At 39.0% G+C, this 24,603-nt stretch overlaps 1 protein-coding gene across 1 annotated transcript in view; it reads right to left on the bottom strand.

Moving 5' to 3' along the window:
* Positions 1–24,603, bottom strand: part of LOC127425258 (gamma-aminobutyric acid type B receptor subunit 1-like) — a 193,419-nt gene that overhangs the window by 133,872 nt on the left and 34,944 nt on the right. The window contains exons 2-6 of the mRNA XM_051671006.1: positions 22,588–22,671; positions 9,060–9,124; positions 8,830–8,968; positions 8,201–8,386; positions 8,081–8,098 (exon numbers count right to left, since the gene is read on the bottom strand). Of these exons, the coding sequence (XP_051526966.1) occupies positions 8,081–8,098; positions 8,201–8,386; positions 8,830–8,968; positions 9,060–9,124; positions 22,588–22,663 (484 nt within the window). The 5' untranslated portion in view covers positions 22,664–22,671. The remainder of the gene's footprint in view (positions 1–8,080; positions 8,099–8,200; positions 8,387–8,829; positions 8,969–9,059; positions 9,125–22,587; positions 22,672–24,603) is intronic.

Here is a 24,603-nt window from a genome sequence, read left to right on the forward strand (position 1 = left end):
TGTGATCTGTAACAGTTAAAATGCATAGATTAGCAGAGAGTCATGCAAAGGCAAACACAATAACCACACCTTTAATCAAAACTGAGTTATGGCCGAAAACAAGCTTAGCATTTTATTTTATTTTTTACTGATGAACAACATGGTTATGCTGTTCCACCAGCAAGACCAGCATAAACCAGCTTGGGCCAGCATGGAAATTCACACTGGTCTAAGCCAGTCTTTTCAGCAGGGAGGATAGCACTAGTGTGTATTTTATCAGAGACATTGGTGTGATGCAGTCTGGAGGAGAAAGCTTGGGAGAGGAAGGTGGCGGCACAACACGTGTGATAACTTGGGAGTGCATTTCCAGCCAGGTAAAAAAACTGTGAGAAAACACCATTTACTAAGTAGATGTATCGCATAAATCACTCTCCCATCCCATCCCTCCACTCATATTACTCTCTCCCTCTCTCTATCTGCACAGCCCCCTACCTTTGTCTACCCTTTGCTTCTTCTTTATTTTTCCTCATCCCCTCCTCTCCTCTAATACGAACGCGTTTGACGCATGACCACTACAACTGCTTTGTGATACTCTTTTAGTACAGTCAATGCGCCAACGATGCACACAGATGAGGACCACATTCATGGGTCAATAAAATATGAGCCGTGCACGTTCAGGCCTTGCGGACTGTGCTACTGACGAAATCTGCATCACGCATACTGTGCGCAGAACGATCAGTAACACGGACAACCAAAGTACACTTTGGCCTTTAATGGTTGTCCACTGTTGTCCATAAGGTGTTGTGGGTTGTTGCCAGGCTGTTGCTATGCAGTTGCTAAGATGTTCTAAGTAGTTTTAACATGGTGCTGCTTGGTTGCTAAGGTGTTCTCAGTGGTTGCTAGGACGTTGCTAAGTGGTTGTCCACTGGCCACGATGCTAGGGAGTGGTGGGTTGTTGCCACCGTGTTGCTATGCAGTTGCTAAGGTGCTATAAGTAGTTTTAGCATGGTGCTATGTGGTTGCTAGATTGTGAATCTAGCATTTTGATTATGAATGAGTCTGGAGGAGAAAGCTTGGGAGAGGAAGGTGGCAGCACAAAGCGTGTGATAACTTGGGAGTGCATTTCCAGCCAGGTAAAAACTGTGAGAAAACACCATTTACTAAGTAGATGTATCGCATAAATCACTCTCCCATCCCATCCCTCCACTCATATTACTCTCTCCCTCTCTCTATCTGCACAGCCCCCTACCTTTGTCTACCCTTTGCTTCTTCTTTATTTTTCCTCATCCCCTCCTCTCCTCTACATCTCATTTCCTCTCTTCATTTTCATCCTCCTCTCCTTTCTCATTTCCTGCTGGTCGGCCCTCCATCACTGCGTCTCCCTGAGCCCTGCTGGTGTGCAGACATCACTGCCATATTGGGACAGTGACACCTCCATTAATCAATTTAGCAAACACCAGGGGCTGATCTGCACACAGTGTCACGCACACATGCACATGTCAAAATATTGAGGACGAGTATGTACAATTCATTCGCTTCCATCCAGACCTATGGATGTCAAGGTCATGCAATCCTCTGAGTGCATATTTTGGCAACTGGGGCTGAATCTATATGTGATGTAAACACAGATGGTAACACCTTGACTTGTGCACCTTGGAATGGTGCAGCCCACTATGTGATTATTGAATTAGTTTGGAAAGAAAACTAATTGGAAAGAGATTCTCAAACTAGCATTTTTGCAGACAGCCTCAGGTATACAGTATTTCAACGCACTTGCTCAGTACTGCCATCGTCTGATATACTATTGGTAATGCATTAACTACATTAATTTGTCTTATGCTGCCACCCTCAGGTTAGTAAGTGAAAAGTGAAGCTTCAGTAAAAGGGGCTATGTTTGCATGCACTTGCTCAATACTGCCATTATCTGATATAATGTAAGTATTGCATTGAGATCATTAATTTTTTCTCATGCTGCCACACTGTGGTTAGTAAGTCATTGTCCTGCTGAAACACAAACTTCCTCCTAAATGTAGTTCCATGTTTCTTCCATTTCTGTATGATGGACTGCACTGAGCTCTGAGGTATGTTCATTGCCTTTGTAATGGCCTTGTATTCTTCCCCAGACTTGTGCTTCTCCACAATTATATCCCTTACTTGTTTTGAATGCTTTTTTTGTCTTCATTTTTGTTTGTTCAAAGGAAAATCCAACCATACAGTTTGATCTTATATACAGCGGAGGTATTTATGCTCATGATGTAGTTGAAAGCAGCAAATCAAACCCTGTTCACACATGCAACCAGGTAAATTACAGGACAATTGTTGGGATGCCTTTACTGGCAAATGTTCCAAATGTGCTGTTCACTCATACCATCAGTAAGGAAATTTATAGGTAATGATACAACTTTGCATTAAGGAAAATTGCCAGAGTAAAATTTATCAGTATTTTCAAAAGGGTTGTGTTCACACATGAAGAAATTGTAAATTGTAGGTAATTTTCTGAAATGCAACTAATATCTTGCACCTGAGCAATGATTACCCTAGTAATTATGAAGGGTATGAATACATTTTTTATTCTCAAAATTTTAGGTTTAGGTTTTTTATTTTTTATTTTAAGAGATTGTGGATGTTATATTTATTTGTCATGACATACAATACTGTATACCAGAAGGGAAAAAAAAAAACACATCTAGGATGGCATGAGGGTGACTAAATGATGCGAGAATTTTCAATCTGTCAGTTAGAAGAGAAGTTTGGAAACCATTTTCTATTAATTATTACGGTGAAAAACATGAACAATGTTACACAGTCCCAAGTTACATATAATGTTTAATTATACACTGAAGCAAGATCATGCTTTATTCATGCCTTCTTTCGTTATTTCACAGCTTTTTACGTCCTGCGTGAATTTAGTTCAGTGACGGTCCAGCATTGTCAGTATCAAAAGAATTTAGATAATTAGTTCTGTGCACTAAGGGTAAATTGCACCTTTTCTCTGTGTTTGGAAGCTTGTTGTCCATTAGAAAAAGCCGCCCACATCTGTCAAAAGCTGTTCACGCGCCAACCTTGCACATGCAGAAATGCTCACAATCGCGATCGGCAGGGCAAAACATTTGAACTTAATGCGGATGTTTACAAGGATTTATACAGTATGCACTGATATGTTGCAGCGCTGATATAAAATGCAAACTTAGAAACTGAGGGCATAAGAGCACATAGTTACAGATTCACGCTGAAAATGAATGATTATCACCATGACACAGACAAGCCCACATTGTCACAATCTCTAAAATTTACCTCACCATGTTTTCTTAAGTTGGAGATGCAATTTTAATCTTGAAATATATCCTTGTCTTGGTGTAAAATTAAGGCATTGTGTGGAGTGAAGAAATGTTTTTTTTTTTGCGCTTGCTGCTATAGTGTTGAATGTGACAGCGTGCAGCTGTGAAGTTCCACTGTTGTAAGAGTCCCATTCAAAAAACTCAATAAATTACGCATTAACACTTATTAAATTAAAACCAGTAATGTAACGACAGGAATGCTACCCATTGTAAAGAAGTGAAAGTAAAAAAAATTCATCAGATTACTTGAGTAAGAGTGAAAAGTACCCACCATGAAACATACTCATAAAAAAGTTTTAAAAAAACTAAAAGTTACTCAAGTAAATGTAACAGAGTAAATGTAGCATGTTACTACCCACCTCTAATCATACTTTAATATATCCTAAATTTGGAATCTGACAAACATTTTTTATAAGTACTTTTTCAATGCACTGTATGTAAACTAAGCTGAAAAGGATTCTTATATGAGGATTTTTGCAGATTTGCAGCCTCAGTTACAGGGGCTAAATCTTTTTATGGACTTGCTCCATACTACCATCATCTGATAAGGAGTTAGTATTGCTTTGCAATCATTAACTTGTCTTATGCTGCCCCCTTGTGTTTAGTAAATGAAACACTGACTGTTGAGTGGAACACTGTCCCCTTGTGACAGCTGAGTAGAATTAAATTTTACTCTTTCATTTGATTGGGAACTTAAAGGTACTTCAGATTCAACACTGCCACCATCAGGCAGGGAGGAGTGCAGAAATCATTATTAGTGAATTTTTGACAGAAATGAGGCTGTGAGCTTCTTCAATTGGTTGTACTGTTGTTTAAAGTGACATGGATCGTTCCACTGATGAAAAATTGGGAAAAACATCTTTCCAATAAATTTTGGTAGTTAAAAACTCCAGAAAACATGAGTTGTGAAAAAGTAGTTATGTGATCCAGGAGGTTTATACAGTACAACCCATTGTAGAGACTGTAAGTCCATCCCTCACAGCCTCACTTTCATTCACATCAAAAATCATATATGGCACTACTGTGATTAAGGTCTGTTAGGTTTGTTTTGTGATGCCTTGAGAGTATGTGGTTGCAATGAGGGGAGGGATCATGGGGTTTCCTAGACCCTATTTAGGAGGGCTTCACAGCCTCCCTAAAAATATGTGACTCTTGCAAACATCACACAAATCTGTGATCACCCATTGTGAGCTCTAGTTTGCAGTGTGATAGTACTTTTGTGGCTTTTATTGCTTGTAACGACTGACCACAGAGCAAACCAATAGCATTCGAGTGCAGGCTGTGAAGGAGTATATCATTGGTTTGACTCACTGAACAAATATGCCCCTTCACTGAACCAGTTGGTCATGAGTCTGAATGCGTAAACGAATCATAGAGGAGGAGTCATGCTGTTTAGTTTGGTAATCTTGTTTAACAAGGAGAGAAAGTGGTTGGATGTTATAATGAGTAAAAATTACCGAAGACATACTGTACATCTATGCAACAGAGTTGGAATAAATTAAATGTGCACATCTTTAAAGTGTCATTGGGGGCTTTTACATTTACATTTATGCATTTGGCATATGTTTTATTCAAAGCAACTTACAGTACATTCTAGGTATACATTGGGAATCAAACCAATAATCCTGACATTGCTAGTGCCATGCTCTACCAGTTGAGCTACAAGAACCCTAAGATGAGTCCCCCTTCATTCAGGGGTAAAAAGTAGTTCTAATCAGCCAAGTAACATTATACTCTTTGCGAACATTCAGACACCCGCCACACCGCAATGGGAGGGGTTTAGAAGTACATTTAAATATGAGGACGCTACATGTAAAACCTTAAATAATGTGACATTAAAATGTGTTATCAATGACTTTATGCCTCATTCTATGAGTAGAATACACATGAGGTCAGTAAAAGAAGCTGTTTTAACCACTTGATGATGATTTAAAGTAATATATATGCAATAGAAAATGTTTAATTTGTCTTGTTTACATTCTGAATTCATGACGCTAATGCGCTAATATACTATGCACTGATTACACTCTTCTCTTGTAATGATGACACTGATACTACTGCAAAGATGAGTGTATAAAAGTGTTAATGTGCAGAATAAAGCATGACATGGTCTTGGAAAATGTTTCTACATGAACGATCCTTCACTTGTAGGTAAATTTTCACCAGCTCGCTAATAATTCTACACGCCGGTGTGTCCATGTTGACCAATTTGACTGACTGAACATCATAAACAGAATTAACTGCTGGCCTCAAAGTAGGTGGAGCTCCAGGTCACACCTACCAATGATGCAGACCAATGGCAGTAAGGTGTTTAGCAGCTGGTAAGAATTTTTCCTAAAAGTTCACCCAGGCAAGCTGTTTCAAACCACCGAAAATGAACGCAAAAAATACCTTCTTTTTGGACAGATTTAGTTCTAAATGACGTCACACCCGTTCGTAGTTCAATTTCATATGAAGTATATCGAGGCCTTAAGATTTAAATCCTAGAACTGCCCCTGGGAGGGATCAAAAAAGTGCTGTTAAGTTAGACAATTATTACTTCTCGTCATTTCCAGCAATCTACAAATGTAAGACAAATATCATGTTATCATTCTTTGTTGCTGGTGAAGTGGATGCAATTGAAGTTATGCTGCTTTAACATGAAAATGGATATGATAAACAAGCAATCCAATGTACATATTATTTAATTCTCAAAATATCAGTTTTTCATCCAATTTTAATTTAATAAAGATATTATTTTAGAAATATTTAGATCACACAGCCTATACAGAGATTACACAGTCACAATGTTCACACATAATTCACTGTTCAAAAAATAATATGGGAGATAATAGACTAAAATGAGCCTATTGGTATTTCATTACATTCTGTAGGATGTTCTGTAGGAAATAAGACATCAGCAATGCAGCAAACATCATCCATCACATTACGTGAGTTACTTGGAAAAAATTTGGCCTATTTTGCTGAGGACCCTTTGGTATGCATCTTAATGAACTTAACTTTAGTATAAATATTGCCTTGGAGAAAGATTTTCTTATGGCAGATTGAGGTCAGGTGCTTATTGTGGATTATTATTATGCCTTTCATGTAATTTGTAATATTCAAGTCTCTTAAAATTTTCATTAAAAGCCAATTAACAAAAAAGTATTTAAACACTTAAGCCACACTTCAAATGAACGAATGAGTGCATTTACATGCACAGCAATATGCTGAACTATGAACACATCAAAAATCAGCTCATTCTAAAAACCCCACAACCCAAGAAAAGTATGTTTACATGACAAAACATAGGTCCTGTATACTGTTCATTAAAACACTTTCTATACTTGGACACTTTCTGGTTGTCAAACATTAGTGGAACATATCAGTTTGTTAATGAGATGAACTACACCTTTTTATTTATTTATTTTTTATTTTTTGCTAGAGCACCTGTGTGAACTTGAGGGTAATTTACTTCACACTTGAAAGCTAAGTTCCACTATGCTATCAGGGGCCTGTGTAGTAAATGGAACGATTGCATCTTTTGATAAATCAATACATTCGTAATAAGAGAAAAATGGCGGGAACCGAACGAACTATCAAAATTAATAAATGTTTAATGAAAACTTAAACATAAACATAAACACACACGGCAGCTGCGTGTGGCTCTCTCTCTCCCGAACTGCCACATCGGGCTCGGCCTTATCCCTCTTCTCAGCTGATTAGCCGATTGGGGGCCGGCCATGCGCACTCACGGCCCGGCCCCGCCATCCTCCTCATCACACTCCTCCCTCCTTTGCCTCAGGCCGGGGAACCGCCGGCATGACGTTCACTGCCCCCCCCCCCCTTTCTGAGGGGGGGCATTGCCCTTCTGGCCGCGCCTGCCGGCAGGCTTTCCCTGCCTTTCGAGACCTGGGAGGGAGACAAGGGGAGGGAAAAGAAGAGAGGGAATTGGCAAGGCGGAGCGACAGTGAGAGAGAGAGGAGAGAGAGAGAAAAAACATTGCTCGCCGGTTCCCAGACATGCCGTCGCCTGGTCCTCGACCACTCCTCCACCCTCTGGTGGACGACAGCCGCTCCTCCCCGGCCGGACCCCTGGCAGATGGAACGCCCCTCCGAATTCTGGCGGCCGGTAGCGAGCCCCTCCTCCCCTGGCAGCGGCTCCACTGCTCCAGGCGGCCGGCAGCGAGCCCCTCCTCCCCTTGCGGATGGCGGCTGTTCCTCTGCGTCCAGGCAGATGGCAGCGACTCCTCCATCCCCCGGCGGACGGCCGCAGCTGCTCCTTTGGGTGGACGGCAGTGGCGAGGACTCCACGACAGCGCATCCCTCCTCCTTCCCAGGTTTCGGCACCAATGTAACAAGGGAATGTGGGCAAGGAGGAAGCGGGAACCGGACAAACCATCAAAATAATGTGTAATGAAAACTTAAAAAGACACAAACATAAACACACATGGCAGCTGTGTGTGGCTCTCCCGAACTGCCGCATCAGGCTCGGCCTTATCCTCTCCTCGGCTGATTAGCCCGATTGGGGGCCGGCCGTGCGAACTCACGGCTCGGCCCGCCCTCCTCCTTGTCACAACATTATTTTTTGAAATGTTAAAAATGATTCCTTAGAGCTGATCACCAAGGGGTTGGTGGGCCGGCAATTTCTTGGGGGCCGTAAGGATTCTTATGTTTGGGAACCTCTGGATTATTAAATTACATAGCTTCTTTTGTAAAGTTTCAGTTTATTTTGCAAAGTAACAATGTCTCCTTCAATAATTGTAATTATAATAATTATCTTACCTGTATAATGTCTGTCATCTTCATTAGAAGCAAGACATGAGAGAAAGAGAATACCAAAATTACAAATAATTATCATATAATACATTCTGAAAGTATAGATATACACACACTGATACTCACAGTGGCAGATGGGTTTGGGCGAGTCCCACTTGCCCAGTTTAGTGCAGTGTGTGCTGTTTCTGCCCACCAGTATGAAGCCCTCCAGACAGCTGTAATGAAGTATGGTGTCTTCCACTGCTGGGCCAGGAGGATGCACAGTCACTCGCCCATTCTCTAGAGATGTCCACACTCTTGGACATGGCAGTACTGAGGAATAAATACAACAGGAAAAGAGAATACACGTTAATCATGTCAATCTTTTTGTGAAATAATCCTGTTTATTTCTTTCAACCTGTGTGTGTGTGTGTGTGTGTGTGTGGGCAGGTTTGGGTGGTTTACGAGGACATTTTTTAGGATACAAACTGGTAATTACAAGGGTATTATACTATATATGTTGTTCATGAGGACATTTCTAGTGTCCCCATAATTCAAATCGCTTAGAAAACATACTAAACTATGTTTTATTGAAAATGTAAAAATGCTGAAAGTTTTTTGTGAGGGTTAGGTTTAGGGGTAGGGTTAGGGTATAGAATCTATAGTTCGTACAGTACAAAAATCATTATGTCTATGGAGAGTCCTCATAAGGATAGCCGCACCAACGTGTGTGTGTGTGTGTGTGTGTGTGTGTGTGTGTGTGTGCCTGAACTTACAACATCTGCTGCGCTGGTTGAGGTCAGTCCAGGTGCCGTCAGGGAGACACTTCCTGACCTTTGGCCCCACAATCACTCTGTTCCCTCTGCAGATGTACTCGATCTCATAATCCACCGGCAATACCTGAACGCTACGGATCTGCAATGTGAAAGAGAAAGTGAGAGCACTGCACTTCCCCAAATCCACAGATACACACAAACTGACATTAAAATACACAAAAACTACACACCTGTTCTTGGGTCAGACCCCTGTATCTGATCCCTCCATCTCTTGGCGGGCGAATGATAGCACAACCTGATAGAAAAAATATATGATTATTAAACAAACAAAGTTACGTGTGAGAACAGCCCTTACCCTTCCTGTCCCTTACAGTTGATATGTTAGTGTACTGCTTACTGCCCAGTAAACACTGTATGGTGAGCACATACAATAGTGTGTAAAACATTATGCAATGATAAACATTTCAACCAGCAGTATGCTACATTCTAATCAAACAACCTTTTAATGCTGCATGTTTAATTCAGCATGTGGTGTCCAGGAATCACTGCATTACAGTAACGAGAATATGGTAATGACCATATTTTTTTCACATACTGGTAATTAAAATATCGTAATGACAATTTTTAATTTTTTAATTTTTCTGCATTATGGCAATGAGAATATCATAAGGACCATCTTTTTTTCACATAACTGTAATGAGAATACTGTAATAACCATATTTATTTTCCCGCATAACGGTAATTACAATATTGTAATGAGAATCTTTTTCTGCATTACAGTAATGAGAATATTGTAATGAACAGAAGCATTAACCCATTTCAAACAAAAAGCCAGGGGTTTAAAATCATTTTAAAAGATCATTATAATAATTAAAATCTTTTATTGACTATGGAAATGAAGGGATGTCACACATATTGTTTATAGAAACAGAATGCAGTTGCGGCTGGTTTAATTTATACTAAATTACACTTGGCTAACCACCCGATTTGTGATGTATGCTCCGGTTCCAGTGTCATGGTAAATTGAGTCCCCCCTGAAAATCGGGTCTCCCTCTGACGCCACAGCAATTCCACTGACTGAGGGACCTATAAATGTGTACTATATTCACTGCCACTTTAAAATCGTTTTATGATGGATGTCGATATAACTTTGTAAATACGACAATTAATGACGTTTAAACCTTGTTACAAATAATAGTACATCACTGAAGTTATATATTGTGAAATTAAAGATGTGTCATAGTTTGTCTTTTTCAGTTAGCCTAGACTTCAATGATATGCTATCGCGAGAACATGATAAGTTATTGCTCAGGCATTACAAACGGTTACCCCCATGGGGGACTCGATTTACCGGCGGACTCATTTTATCATGTCACCGGTCCGCTTGGCAGCGAAGTGTCCATCAGTTGAACCCTACGGAAATGCCCGTACAGGGGATTTAGAAAATAAAGGCAACACAATGTTACACAAACATTCAGTACGATTAATGTCACATTAATAAATTATAATACTGTAACATAAATGTATAATAAAATAACAATGGAGGGAAAAAACAAACAAAAAAACACATGGACATAATATACTCTTGAAATATCTTAATCTTATGTAACCAATCTTCTCAACAAAAGGTTTTATTTGCTTTTTTACTAGATAATGAGCACAGGGAGTCATAAAATATTTTTAAATCAACACAAAACAGCCTAAAATTGGGTCTTGAATCAGTAAGCTTGCATTTGTGTATATGAAAATGACCACACAAATTTAACACTTTTAGCATGTCATCCATCATATTTACCCCAGTATCCAAATGTTAAAAAAAAATACAGATGTAACCTGTAAAATAAAAAGCTTATTATAATTTTATTTATAAAAAAAAAACAGCAATGATATTTCTTTCCAGAAATCCTTTACATAGTCACATTCAAAAAACAAATGTGGTATAGTTTCAATTTTAGAGTTACAAAATGTACAGCGAGAAGATATATCCAATTTAAATTTAGATAAAAAAGCATTACTAGGGTAGTACTTCTGTAAAATTTTAAAATAACCTCCTTCATTTTGTTGGGCAACAAAAACCTGTTTATAACAGCCCAAGAATTACTTACAGAAAGAAGAAGGTATTCCAGTTTCCATTTGAGAAAAGCTTTAGATTGGCAGCTGTTATTTTGGATAAGGTTCCTTCTAATCCATAAATTGTTACATTTAGTGTTTTCAAGTTCCATACCTCCAATGGATAATTTAGGTATTTCACAAATTGGGAAATTATAACTATGTTGAGATCTAATTAAATGCAATAGTTTTGGTGAGATGCATTTAACTACCCTAGAATAAACTCTTGGAGATGTATTTACTCCTGAAATTTCAACAAATTCTCTATAAGAATAAATCTCACCATCATTTTTCATCAAGTCTAAGATAAAAACTATACTATTATCAAACCAGTCCTTTTTAAACATGGACTTATTCCTGAGCAATATATGTTGATTATTCCATATTATACTCCTATGGGGGGAAAAGTTATGCTTAAAGGCCATTTTACATGGTCGTGTACTCGACCACAGAGGTCGTTCCCAAGTCTCTGCCAGTGTTCACAACCACAGAGATCGTTCCCGAGTCTCTGCCCGTGCCCACGACCACAGAGATCGTTCCCGAGTCTCTGCCCGTGCCCACGACCACAGAGGTCGTCCCCGAGTCTCTGACAGTGTTCACGACCACAGAGGTCGTTCCCAAGTCTTTGCCCGCGCCCACGACCACAGGGGTCCTTCTCGAGTCTCTTCCCATGTTTGCAACCACGGAGGTAATTTCCCAGTCATCCAGGACTCTTTGTCTCGAGCCTCCCACGGCTCCACCTTCAACGGCTTTGCCCCTCGAGCCTGCCACGGCTCTGCCTTCTAAGTCTTCGCCCCTTGAGCCTCCCACGGCTCTGCCTTCCACAGCTTCGCCCCTCGAGCCTGCCACGACTCTGAAATCTAAGTCTTCGCCTCTTGAGCCTCCCACGGCTCCGACTTCCACGGCTTCACCCCTCGAGCCTGCCACAGCTCCGCCTTCCACAGCTTCGCCCCTCGAACCTCTCATGGCTCTGCCTTCCACGGCTTCGCACCTCGAGCCTCTCACAGCTTCGTCCCTCGAGCCTGCCACGGCTTTGCCCCTCGAGCCTCCTACGGTTCTGCCTTCCATGGCTCCGCCCTCAGAGTCTTCCACGGCTCCAGTCTCTTGTCTGTGGCCGCCTCCCAGACCTCCTGACCCTATCTTGACCCTGTGGTCGCCACCCAGGCCTCCTGACCCTGTTTCAGCCCTGTGGCCACCAACTAGGCCACCTGATCCAGTCGCTACGCTGAGGTGGTCTTCTGGGTCTCCTGGCCATCCACATGATCTGCTCAGGTCTCCTGGGTCTCATGGCCATCCACCTGATCTGCCCTGGTCTCCTGGGTCCCCTGGCCGTCCACCTGATCTGCTCTGGTCTTCTGGGTCTCCTGGCCGTCCGCCTGATCTGCCCTGGTCTCCTTGGTCTCCTGGCCATCTGCCTGATCTGTCCTGGTCTCCTGGCCATCTGCCTGATCTGCTCTGGTCTCCTTGGTCCCCTGGCCGTCCGCCTGATCTGCTCTGGTCTCCTTGGACTCTCAGCCGTCTGCCTGAGCTTCTCTGGTCTCCTTCATCTCCCGGCCTTCCACCTGATCTGCTCTGGCCTCTTTGGTCTCCAGCTCCATCTTGGCCCTGCCTCCCTTACCAGCCTTCCTTGGGCGTCCAACCCATAACTTATCCAACCCCTATTCTAAAGAACTTACCTCAAACTCTCTTCATCTCTTTTACCTTTATGTTTAACCATCTTCTCCCCTTCACTATAGTTTTTTATTTTTTTATTTGTTTTTTAATCAGACTGATATTACTAAGCCTGATATCAGTCTGATATTGTTAACCAGTCTGATATTTCAGTTATACATTCAAAAGCATGTGTCATCCATTACTCCTTAGATCAGATATCATCAGCACAGATCCTCTTTCCATTAACGATGGCAAATGGTCCATTGACACCAGCGCGTCAACCCTGTTTTCGAGCTTTCTCCACAAGAGGCCACAGTTTGTTTCTAGCTTCCCTTGTTCTTGCCGTCAAGTCCTCTGTAATTCTGATTTTCTTCTGCTTGAGCACCTCAGAAGTTTTTGCGTCTGCCCAAAGACGATCACGATGAGACCGAGAGAGGAACTGCACAATTAACCTGCGAGGCTGTACATTTCCCATTTTCGGATCTAGCCTGTGTGCCACATCGACAGACAACTGCAGGATGTCAACTAATGATGGGGAGACCCGAAGGAAAATGTCCAACATGACCATTTTAATGTTCTCCCCCTCCTCCTCTGGGATGCCAGAAATCCTGAGATTTCAGTGCTTTTTTTATGCTTCCAGCTCATCTACTTTATCCCACAAATGTTTGTTTTCTTCAGCCAGGTTAGATAACCGAGTATCCATTTTGACAGTTTTGACAGCAATATCCTCCATGTTGTTAGCTACTGCGTCAACCACAGTCGACAGATGAGATATACGGTTAGAGTTAGACGCAACCAACTTTTCGATCTACATAAATTTCTCCATAAAGTCATCCTGCTTCTTCCCCAATCTCTCTATTTCCAACAGCATTTGTAAGTTCCAAAGTTGGGCGCCACATTTTTGGCAGTGGACTAACGGCAGAGGATTCTTGAGGCAAACAAGTATCCGAGAACTCACATTAGGAATCGATTTCGCGTAACTGTGCATATATATGTCGTTAGGAGAGCATACAAGTTAAGGAATTAAGACATCGAAAACATAGTATTCACAATTAGGGTTATAGGTTAAAAGTTTTGCAAAAATTTCAGCAAGAGTCAAAATAGTTAACCTACACTGACGCCATCTTGGCCCGGAAGTTTAAGCAGCTATTAATGAGCCCTTCGGTTTGGAACGACCCTTCTACATGGCGGTCACAATTTGTTCCCCTTCGGAGGCGGATGTATCCCGTTTGGAACGCAGGGTAAATGAGAGGAGTGATGTCATGCTTTGATGCACAGTGTAAGATATTTAGGCTTTTCTTAAACTTTTTCTTTGTCTTAGTAACAATTAAGCCCAGCATTTGACAAAATATTGGGAAAATAAGACCTGCCATTTGTGGTAAAAGCGGTTATGATGTTTAAACTCTATTTTTAAACTGTCTTTGTACATTTAAACACAAATGCTAGGATAATTAAACTTGTTCTGGTCGTGAATGAATGCTTTCGGTTCAATGCAATTACTTGAAAGACTGTCATTTGGCGCCATCTGCAGGCGGAAAGGCGTAACTTCAGAAATGGGCAGTGAATCAATGAACGAATCTGAACGAATCTTTTTAGTGAACAGAATCAAAAGAATCGAGTCACTGAAATGAATCAAAATCACCACCACTAGCTTGCAGACATATGGGCCACTAGTATTAGTATTTATATCTCAGTTTTTAAAAAGCATCTCATACAAAGTGATTCACAAAAAATATAAAACAACAATAAAAAAACAAAACAAAAAATGAGTAAAAGAATCACAGGCACCCAAAAATAAAAGTGACGGTAATAAAAGAGATATAAAATGAATAAATAGGCCTTAATATGGAAATATGCAAGAAAGCCTAGTTAAAATAATTAATGTATAATAAAATAATTTATTATAATTTTATTATAATAAAATTATAATTATAAATTATAAAATTATTAAATTAATTATAAAATTATAAATTATAGTCACATGACCTCACTATTTTGTTTAATATCTGCAAGTGGCATCCAGTTATCATATCGGAAAAAAAATATACATGGTTTATTTGCCTTTCTGATCTAATTTTGTGTTAAAATGTATTATTCTTTGTCAGTCCAGTCAAATAATGGGTTAAGAAGAAGATTCAAATGTTGTTAAAATATAGTGGTTGACCACAAACTGCCTTCTGTTTGCCTTCCATTAAGAAAAACATTAGTATCTGACTCCACATCTAATTTAAAGAAACCAGCTATTTAGATTCACTTAGATGTTAATAGTGGAGTTATAGTGGTTGAGCAAAGATAATAATGACATATCACACATAATTCTTCCAATTGTGCATTGCCTTTATAAATATATAGGCCTATTCTAAAAGTATTCTGAATACATTACTTTTTATGTGATGTATTTGTAATACTTTACTGAATACATTTAAGAAAGAGTATTTAATATTCAGTCCAGAATACTTTCTTAAAGTATTCTGTCCAACCCTACCCACAGCTTCGGAAAACATTTTGAGAAAAACAACTGCAATACTTATTGTTTACCACTAGGTGGAGCACTCTCCCTTTTGAACATGTGATCCAGCATTACACTATGGTAATGGTGACCGCCATTAGTGTTGTCACGGTACCAAAATTTCAGTAGTCGGTACCGATACCAGTGAAATTTCACGGTTCTCGATTCAAATTTCGATACAACAGCAAAAATATGCTAATATGACAATGTGCTACTGAACACCAGTTTATTATTTAATAATTATATTTTAATTATTATTATTTTCCAAAACTTTCCAGAACATTTGTTAAAGTTTAATTTAATTTCATCATCAAAATGGTGTCTAATCAATGAATTCTTAAAACTTTTAATAACTGAAAACAGAACGTTTTGATTTTTTTTTTGTTTTGTTTTTTTTTTTTTTTTTTTTTTGGCCAACCTTTTATTTGTATTGTCTTGCTTGTGATCCTTTGATTAATTATTATTATTATTATTATTATTACAATGAATATTACATTTTACTATACAGTTGTAATATATTTCTATTCAATTTCAGGCATCTAGAATTTACTTTGAATCGTGCTTTTATTATGACGTGGTTGTGACATGGTCCAGCGTGATCACTGATGACTTTGAAATCTTTTTATTATTATTTATTTATTTACAGATTAAACAATTTATAATATCATTATAGAAAGTATAAAGAAAAAAGAAAAAAGGGGGAACAATTAAAATACAATACAAATAGTTAGGGGTTCCAATACAAACAGCATTATGTTAAATTATACAAATTAATGATCTTTACAAATCTTTTGACTTTACTATTTTTACAAAGTTTAATCATGTTGTAATATCCTTGTAAGTCTATAAAAAACAGGTTAATATTGGGCTTCCTTTCTGACCATTTCAACTTATGTAAAAAGAATCTTCCATAAATAATTATAACATTTACAATAAAAGAAGAGTTAACATCTTTGTTATTGTGATGAAAATAAAGTAAAACATTGTTTTCTTCAATGGAAAAATTATAATTTGTTTTTCACATAAATTGAGCGACATCCTTCCAGAATCTTTTGACAAGATGGCAATTCCAAAATAGGTGGGATAATGTTTCTGGTTCAACTTTACAGAATGCACATTCATTATTAATTTCAATTTTACATCTTTTAGTAATATAATCTTTGACAGGATATATTCTATGAATAATTTTAAAAGTTACCTCTTTAATTTGATTAGTTATAAGGTATTTATTACACTGATTTCATGTATTTTTCCAAAGTATATATTCCAAATTAATATTCCAATATATGACACTAGGGGGAGTATTATTGCTTATGCACAGATCCAATATTGCTATTATTACATTTTCTAATATCTTCACCTTCTAGAGTAATAAAAGCTATAAAATCTTATTTTATCTGATAAATTCCTGAACAGCAATCTTACTCCTCCAGGGATGGATCTCAATATTTTTTCAAACTCTTTGTGACTAATGGAATTACCAAAACGGTTAGAAGAAGAAGCCTTTATTTTGTCACACATTATACATTTGCACATATACAGTGAAATTATTTTTTCCGCATATCCCAGCTAAGATGGAGTCAGAGCGCAGGGTCAGCCATGATGCGCTGTCCCTGGAGCAGATAGGGTCAACAGTGGCATCTTGGCAGTGCTGGGGTGACTTTCTGGTCAGTAACCCAGAGCCTTAACCACTGAGCCACCACTGCCCCATATAAAAAACTTAATTCCAAATTGTATATTTGTGAGGTGAAAAATTATGTTAGGTTAGGGTCCACATAAGAAGGACCTGTCTATGAAAGTTTGACAGTTTCATTGGTAGTTTCCAACATCAAAATTGCACTTCAGTAAAAATTCTAGTCCACCAACCTGTTGAAATATTAACTTTGGGAAAATATTTCACATAGAGTCTTGTTTTGTTGTTGTTGTTGTTTTTTTGTTTTTTTTTTAGATAATTTTGTATCCATTTTATCTTAAAAATCCTATTTGATGTCTGGTAGTCCAAAGCATTTAGGCAAAGACTTTTAAGTATGTTCAGTAGCACATTGTCATATTAGCATATTTTTACTGTGGTATCGAAATTGGTATCGAGAACCGTGAAATTTCACTGGTATCGGTACCAACTACTGAAATTTTGGTACCGTGACAACACTACTTCCACGGTAAGATTGTAGCCTTTAGCGGTTTAATAAATCACACTAGGACATTAAATGATTTTAATTTGATTAATTGTCCATTTCAGTGTACAAGGAGCAGGGCCGTAGCTAGAGGGGTGAAAGGTGATAAAGATTCTAGGGGCTTAAAGGTACAGAGGGCCCCACAAAAAATTCTAAACTGTATTTTTTAATATGAAAGGGGCCCAGAGCAATATACAGCCAGGGGGCCCAGATTACCTTGCTACGGCACTGACAAGGAGTAACATAGCATGTGTTCAAAATAAGCCTGTGAGCATTTTAAAGCTATCGCGTGTCAGTCATACTGCGCGCTGGTACCGGATAGTGTCGGTGCTCGGTACTACAGAAACACTGGTATCGTTACATATTTTTTTATTTTAGTATTGACTTGGTACCGAAGTACCGGTACTTTTGACAACACTAGCAGCCATGATGGAAGCCAATGTCTTTTCCTAAAGCCATTGGCTTGGCTCATTTAGCCTCTACAACTTGCCATTCCTGCCACTGTAATTGAATAAGAAGGCGATATACACTATATTGCCAAAAGTATTCGCTCACCCATCCAAATAATTGTATTCAGGTGTTCTAATCACTTCCATGGCCACAGGTGTATAAAATGAAGCACCTAGGCATGCAGACTGCTTCTACAAACATTTGTGAAAGAATGGGCCGCTCTCAGGAGCTCAGTGAATTCCAGCGTGGTACTGTGATAGGATGCCACCTGTGCAACAAGTCCAGTCGTGAAATTTCCTCGCTACTAAATATTCCACAGTCAACTGTCAGTGGTATTATAACAAAGTGGAAGCGATTGGGAATGACAGCAACTCAGCCACGAAGTGGTAGGCCACGTAAAATGACAGAGCGGGGTCAGCGGATGCTGAGGCGCATAGTGCGCAGAGGTCGCCAACTTTCTGCAGAGTCAATCGCTACAGACCTCCAAAGTTCATGTGGCCTTCAGATTAGCTCAAGAACAGTGCGTAGAGAGCTTCATGGAATGGGTTTCCATGGCCGAGCAGCTGCATCCAAGCCATACGTCACCAAGTGCAATGCAAAGTGTCGGATGCAGTGGTGTAAAGCACGCCGCCACTGGACTCTAGAGCAGTGGAGACGCGTTCTCTGGAGTGACGAATCACGCTTCTCCATCTGGCAATCTGATGGACGAGTCTGGGTTTAGCGGTTGCCAAGAGAACGGTACTTGTCTGACTGCATTGTGGCAACTGTGAAGTTTTGTGGAGGGGGGATTATGGTGTGGGGTTGTTTTTCAGGAGCTGGGCTTGGCCCCTTAGTTCCAGTGAAAGGAACTCTGAATGCTTCAGCATACCAAGAGATTTTGGACAATTCCATGCTCCCAACTTTGTGGGAAAGTTTGGGGATGGCCCCTTCCTGTTCCAACATGACTGCGCACCAGTGCACAAAGCAAGGTCCCTAAAGACATGGATGAGCGAGTTTGGTGTGGAAGAACTTGACTGGCCTGCACAGAGTCCTGACCTCAACCTGATAGAGCACCTTTGGGATGAATTAGAGCGAAGACTGCGAGCCAGGCCTTCTCGTCCAACATCAGTGTCTGACCTCACAAATGCGCTTCTGGAAGAATGGTCAAAAATTCCCATAAACACACTCCTAAACCTTGTGGAAAGCCTTCCCAGAAGAGTTGAAGCTGTTATAGCTGCAAAGGTTGGCCCGACATCATATTAAACCCTATGGATTAAGAATGGGATGTCACTTAAGTTCATATGCGTCTAAAGGCAGATGAGCGAATACTTTTGGCAATATAGTGTATATAATATGCCCCAGTCCGCAGGAAACACACACATAGTTAAAACTGCCTTCAAAGCAGCTGGCAGAGCCCATTTTAATCACAGACTCTATACAATGTAACCCTGCATAGTACTAGTCAAATCTTTTCCATTATATTTTAGTCATTCAAGCCTCTAATCTGTGTAAATGTCTGCGTCTCCCTCGGGCTAACAGTTTTGCCAGGGATTTGCTGTCAGAAAGAAAGAGCGGCGTTGCTGTAGCCTGTTATTACGGCCCGGTTCACCTACAGTGTCAGCAGCTAATTACAGTCATCACCAAACCTTGTGCCCAGGAGCAGGAGAGACCAGCACGAGTGCGTGTGCTTGTGCGTACGTGTGCGTATGTGTGAGTGTATATTTATAGGTGAAAAACATGAGCAGCATTATCAAACTCAAATCCTGCCATTGGCTAGTTGTTTGTAGCTTTTAAGAGACTCTATAGTGATTGAAATGCCAATTCTATACTGAGCGACATGCATTCTGGCATTTTATGTGACTGCAAACTGTATTCAAGAAGTATGCACTGCAGCTAAATACGGTCATTACTCCCTTACAAAAAATTTGCCATGAACTCTTGATTGTTGTAAGGGTGAGTGTTTGATTCTGTTCTGTAAGGGTATGGGTCAGTTTAACAACCGACTATTTATTAAGTGAAGCCAACTAATGAGTTCATTAGTACTCAGTAATTATTATTATAATTATTATTATTTTGCTAATTGCTAAGTGAAATAAAATTTAGCGTTCCCTCGCAATTTTCTTTTTGGTTCCGTCGCAACAGCTTTATCCATCCCTTACAAAAATTTACCATTGGTTTACTATAGTTGAACTATGCTATTATTTGTAGTAAAACCATGGTACATTTTGTGGTCACAGTAACCATATTTTAACCATAGTAACCCATACAGTAAAACAATAGTAATAATTCAGGAAAACCAAAGCTATGATAATAAAATCATGATCATTCTGCCAAAAAAACAAAACAAAACAAAAAAAACATGGTTACTACAGTTTTACTATAGTAGCACCATGGTTAAATTGTGGTACAAGCACCATGGTTTTTTACAACTATAGTTCCTACCAAAAAATAAATAAATAAACATGCCCTTACAAAAACTAACCTTGGTTTCTCTGTAGTAAAACTGTAGTAACCATGACTGTAATAACAACGGCAATGTCAATGTCAGTTTTAGAATAATAATGATTTTTATTACCATAGATTTGGTTTTCCTTATTATTATTACTATTATTACAATTCTAATTCAAATATCATGGTTAAATATGCTTACTGTAGTAAAACCATGGTAAATGTTGTAGTTAGTGTGATTTTACTACAAATACCATAGTTGAACTATGGTTACTGTAGTAAAACCATGGTTAATTTTCATAACAGAGCTATTGCAAGGGAATGCAAAACCTTTTGTGAGGGTACTCAAGCTATTGATCAGATCCATACCTCTAGATATCATTGCAACAAAAACACAAATTTTACTCTGATTCACTGCACTTTTCTTATTTTTTTAGGGCGGTTGTTAACAGAGGGGATGAGTTTAGTGACACGATGTCTCTGAGAGGGTTTTAGGTAAACAGTAAAGGTTCAGGTATACTTTGTTTTTCCACATGCTACCCCGTCTTGTGTGAAAGTTTACTCTTTTGTTAGCAAGCCCATATGGACACGCACTACAATTGCTTTGTGATACTCTTTTAGCACAGTCAACAGCAGGTGTATGCGTCGACGAAACGCAAAGACACGCCCTGCCTCCGAAATCACATACTATCAAGAGTATGTACTGTATTTGGTGAAGGACGCACTTCTCAGCCAGTAAAACAGTATGGCCTGCGGGCTGTAGTTTGGACACCCCTGGGCTACAGCCATCAAGTTCATCGCCTTTAAAAATACATTTGAAGACAATTACTTTTAGAGTCCAGATATTTGTTTAATTTCTTTTATATTACGTTTGGCTGTTTTTCACCATCTCGCCCCATGAGTGCTGCGTTTTTGTTGTGTAAAGAATTTTTTTTAATTTATTTTTTTAAACAAGACCTCTTTATTCCCCCTTTTGCAGACTTTCACTCTGACTTGTACATGCAGTTGTCATGCCCCCAAACTAGCATTGTGTATGTGGCCAAATAGACTTCTAATGACAGATCAGGAGAGATACCGTGACAAGAGCAATTCCACAAGCAAATTTTGCCGTTCAACAGGCCATTGAATGGGACTGTTATTCATGAGGGGATTATATACTGTATGTGAGGATTTATGTACTTATTATAGCTGTCAGATATCTATTCTAATAGTGTTGATATTGTGTTTCATTAACCGTTCAGCTTGAGCATAGCAGACTAGCTAAGCTTGTAATATTTGAGATAGGAAGGATGCAATTAGAGCTGGATGGAAAGGACGTGAGAAAAAATTTAATTCCAGATGCTGACTGATGTGACCAGTTAATAAGACCTCATACACACCCAGAATATAAACACACTACCTCTTACACCAGAGAAAGGGGCTGTATACACACCGAATGGATGCACACAAACACAGGCACACATACAAATCCCTCGAAATGCACACACACAAACACACACATACAATTCTCACTATAAAAAATGTTAATCATTTTAACAGAAAAAAAAATACAAAAAATAAAATTGGTTAAATGTAAGTTACCTTACCATAATCGTTGGAAAATTATATTAAATTTAACAGGATGCTACTAGTAATTTACAGTATTGTAATATATGAATGACCTTATTTATGGTGAAAATAAAGACATTTAAATAAATTTACTTTTATAGAAATATAAATGTTAAAATTATGTTTTTTAAAAGTAAAAAGAATGAGTTCCCTTATAATTTATGTTCAAAAGGAGTAAAAGGGTGTTTCTACTTGACGTATCATATTATATTTTATCATCTTTTTTTCTATTTAATTTCATATAATTATTTTGTAATATTAATTTTTAATTAATATGTTCCATTTGATGTTTCTTAGATAATAATTTTTTTTCTTCTCATTTTTTTCATTATTTTAGTTCTGTGTGTTACCCTGATGGTGTTTTGATTTTGTGTGGGTAACACTGTGCACTGTCTTTACATGATTATTAGTTATGGTTTATGGAAAGGTCAGTTTTGATAAGGGCTTTTATTTTACCGCCTGTACTATTATGGTTGTTATCAGTATATTATTCTATACTTCTAAGTACAAAGCAGATTTAAGTAGTTCAGATAAGTTGGTATATTAACATTATATGATTTAATGATCTACGTTTCTGAACTATATAGGCATCAAAATGCCATCCCGTAAAAACTGTCACAGTATTTCTGCCAGTTTTTATTTTATATTCAACTGGATTTTTATTTTTATTAAACCACAGGAATTACAACAAAAAATAAGAGATACACAGGAAACAAGCATTACCTGAAAAGTTACAAAAATAAATCTGCACACAAAGAAACCACAATGCTCACAAAAGACAAATACCTCTAAGACACAAGCTCATACACTGGCTGCCCTCTCTATTACCTGCGGTTGTATTGCGTGAGGCCACAGTGAGGGAGAAAGACACAAGGAGATTCAATAGAGCAAACAAGAGGCCCATTCTTCCACCTGCAGAAAGAGAGAAACAATTGACATTATAAGAAGAGGAATAGCCAAGTGTAAAAACCAAGGTTGAAGAGTGACTGTTTAAAGGAATAGTTCAGATAAATATGAAAATTCTGTCATCTTTCACTCGCCCTCATGTCGTTCCAAACCCGTATGATTTTCCTTCTTTCGTGGAACACAGAATGAGAAATTTGGAAGATCGCTCATTTCCATGTAAGTTCAATAAATGGGGACTGAAGGTTTCAAGCTTAAAAAAAGATGTAAAAGCAGTATAAATGTATCTTAAAAGTAGTCCATATGACTTTTACGTGCTGTAGTTTGTCTTCTGAAGCTATTCAATAGAAACAGACTGAAATTTATATTGTTATTCAGTGATAAACCAGATCAAACTGGTTTTGTGAACTGAATCAACCAATTGATTGAATAGACTCAATCCGACTCAAAAGAACAATTTGTTCTTGAACCAAATATTGCTCCCTCTCTCATGAACTAAAGTAAACATGCCAACGAGAGCTTTCAGTGAATAACAACTTACATTTCAGACTGTTCATCACACAAATGTATTGTATGGTTTCGTAAGACAAAATATTATATGGTGCATGAGTCATGTTGGTTATGTTTATGATACTTTTATGGTTTTGCATCCTTTTTGAAGCATGAAAACTCTGGTCCCAGTTCATTATAATTCCATGGACAATGGCTGTTTTTGTCAAAGTATGACCAGAATACTTTTCAATATGTCTTCTTTTTGTGTTCCACAGAAGAAAGCATAAAATCATGAACACAGAAAAGGAACTATCCCTTTAAGGGTACGAGATGAGTGTGAGAGAGGTTTCACAGAGGGTACACAGTGCATGAGCAAAAGATAGGAAAGGGGTGGAGGTTCAGAGAAGGAAGTATGGGTGCGAAGGAACAGATCAGAAACGGCACTAGCGGACAGACGGCCCTTTTGAAATTTCTGAACAGCTGATCTCCTCTTCTAGATTCACAGTTAGTCTACCACGACCATCCAAATGAGTCACTCCCAACAGGGTGCCTTCCCTTACTCAGCCCACAGACCTGCTTAATATCTGCATCAAGGTGCGAGCGCTGCCCAGCCAACCCCCTTCAGTATTCCCTTTCCACCCAGCTGCTTTCTGACTCAGACTCCAGCAAGCACTGTAGTTGGTGTAGATGGGGGTGGACAAGATGAATGATAGTCACTGGCCATTGTGTGTTTGTTGGTGTTGTTTTTGATCAGAGTGCAACCTGGACCAATATAGAGAGTCGTGGTGGCTGATTGCCAACAGTGTATATACACCGATCAGCCACAACATTAAAACCACCTGCCTAATATTGTGTAGGTCCCCCTCGTGTTGCCAAAACAGCGCCAACCTACATCTCAGAATGAGATCATATTCTTCTCACCACAATTGTACAGAGCGGTTATCTGAGTTACCGTAGACTTTGTCAGTTCAAACCAGTCTGGATATTCTCTGTTGACCTCTCTCATCAACAAGGCATTTCTGTCCACAGAACTGTCGCTCACTGGATGTTTCTTTATTTTGGCACCATTCAGAGTAAATTCTAAATAATGCATATATTTAAAGGGGCCATAATAAATGATTAAATATTTTAACTTCATCAAACACTTTAAATATTGGTGAATTTAAAAACTAGGCACCTACAGCATCTATGCTTGGGTTTTGAAATAAAAAGAGTTCAGGCAGTTCTGGCTCACGCTGTGATATCTTTTCTAAGTCATCTGAATGATGGGGTGTGTTCCATCCCTACACCCTCTTTCCTTCAATGACTTTCCCCTCCATTGTGAGAGCTTTGAAGGGCTGAAAGGTGTGGGGCTCAAAAATAGTGGTCATTTGGTAATTTTTGGGGAAATTCTGTTGGTAATGCCTACCATTGTTATTCTTCTAAAAAAAGCCCTGCTAAGGCATCATT

This window comes from Myxocyprinus asiaticus, chromosome 34 (genome assembly GCF_019703515.2).
Source record: "Myxocyprinus asiaticus isolate MX2 ecotype Aquarium Trade chromosome 34, UBuf_Myxa_2, whole genome shotgun sequence".
In the NCBI taxonomy this organism is placed as follows: Eukaryota; Metazoa; Chordata; class Actinopteri; order Cypriniformes; family Catostomidae; genus Myxocyprinus; species Myxocyprinus asiaticus.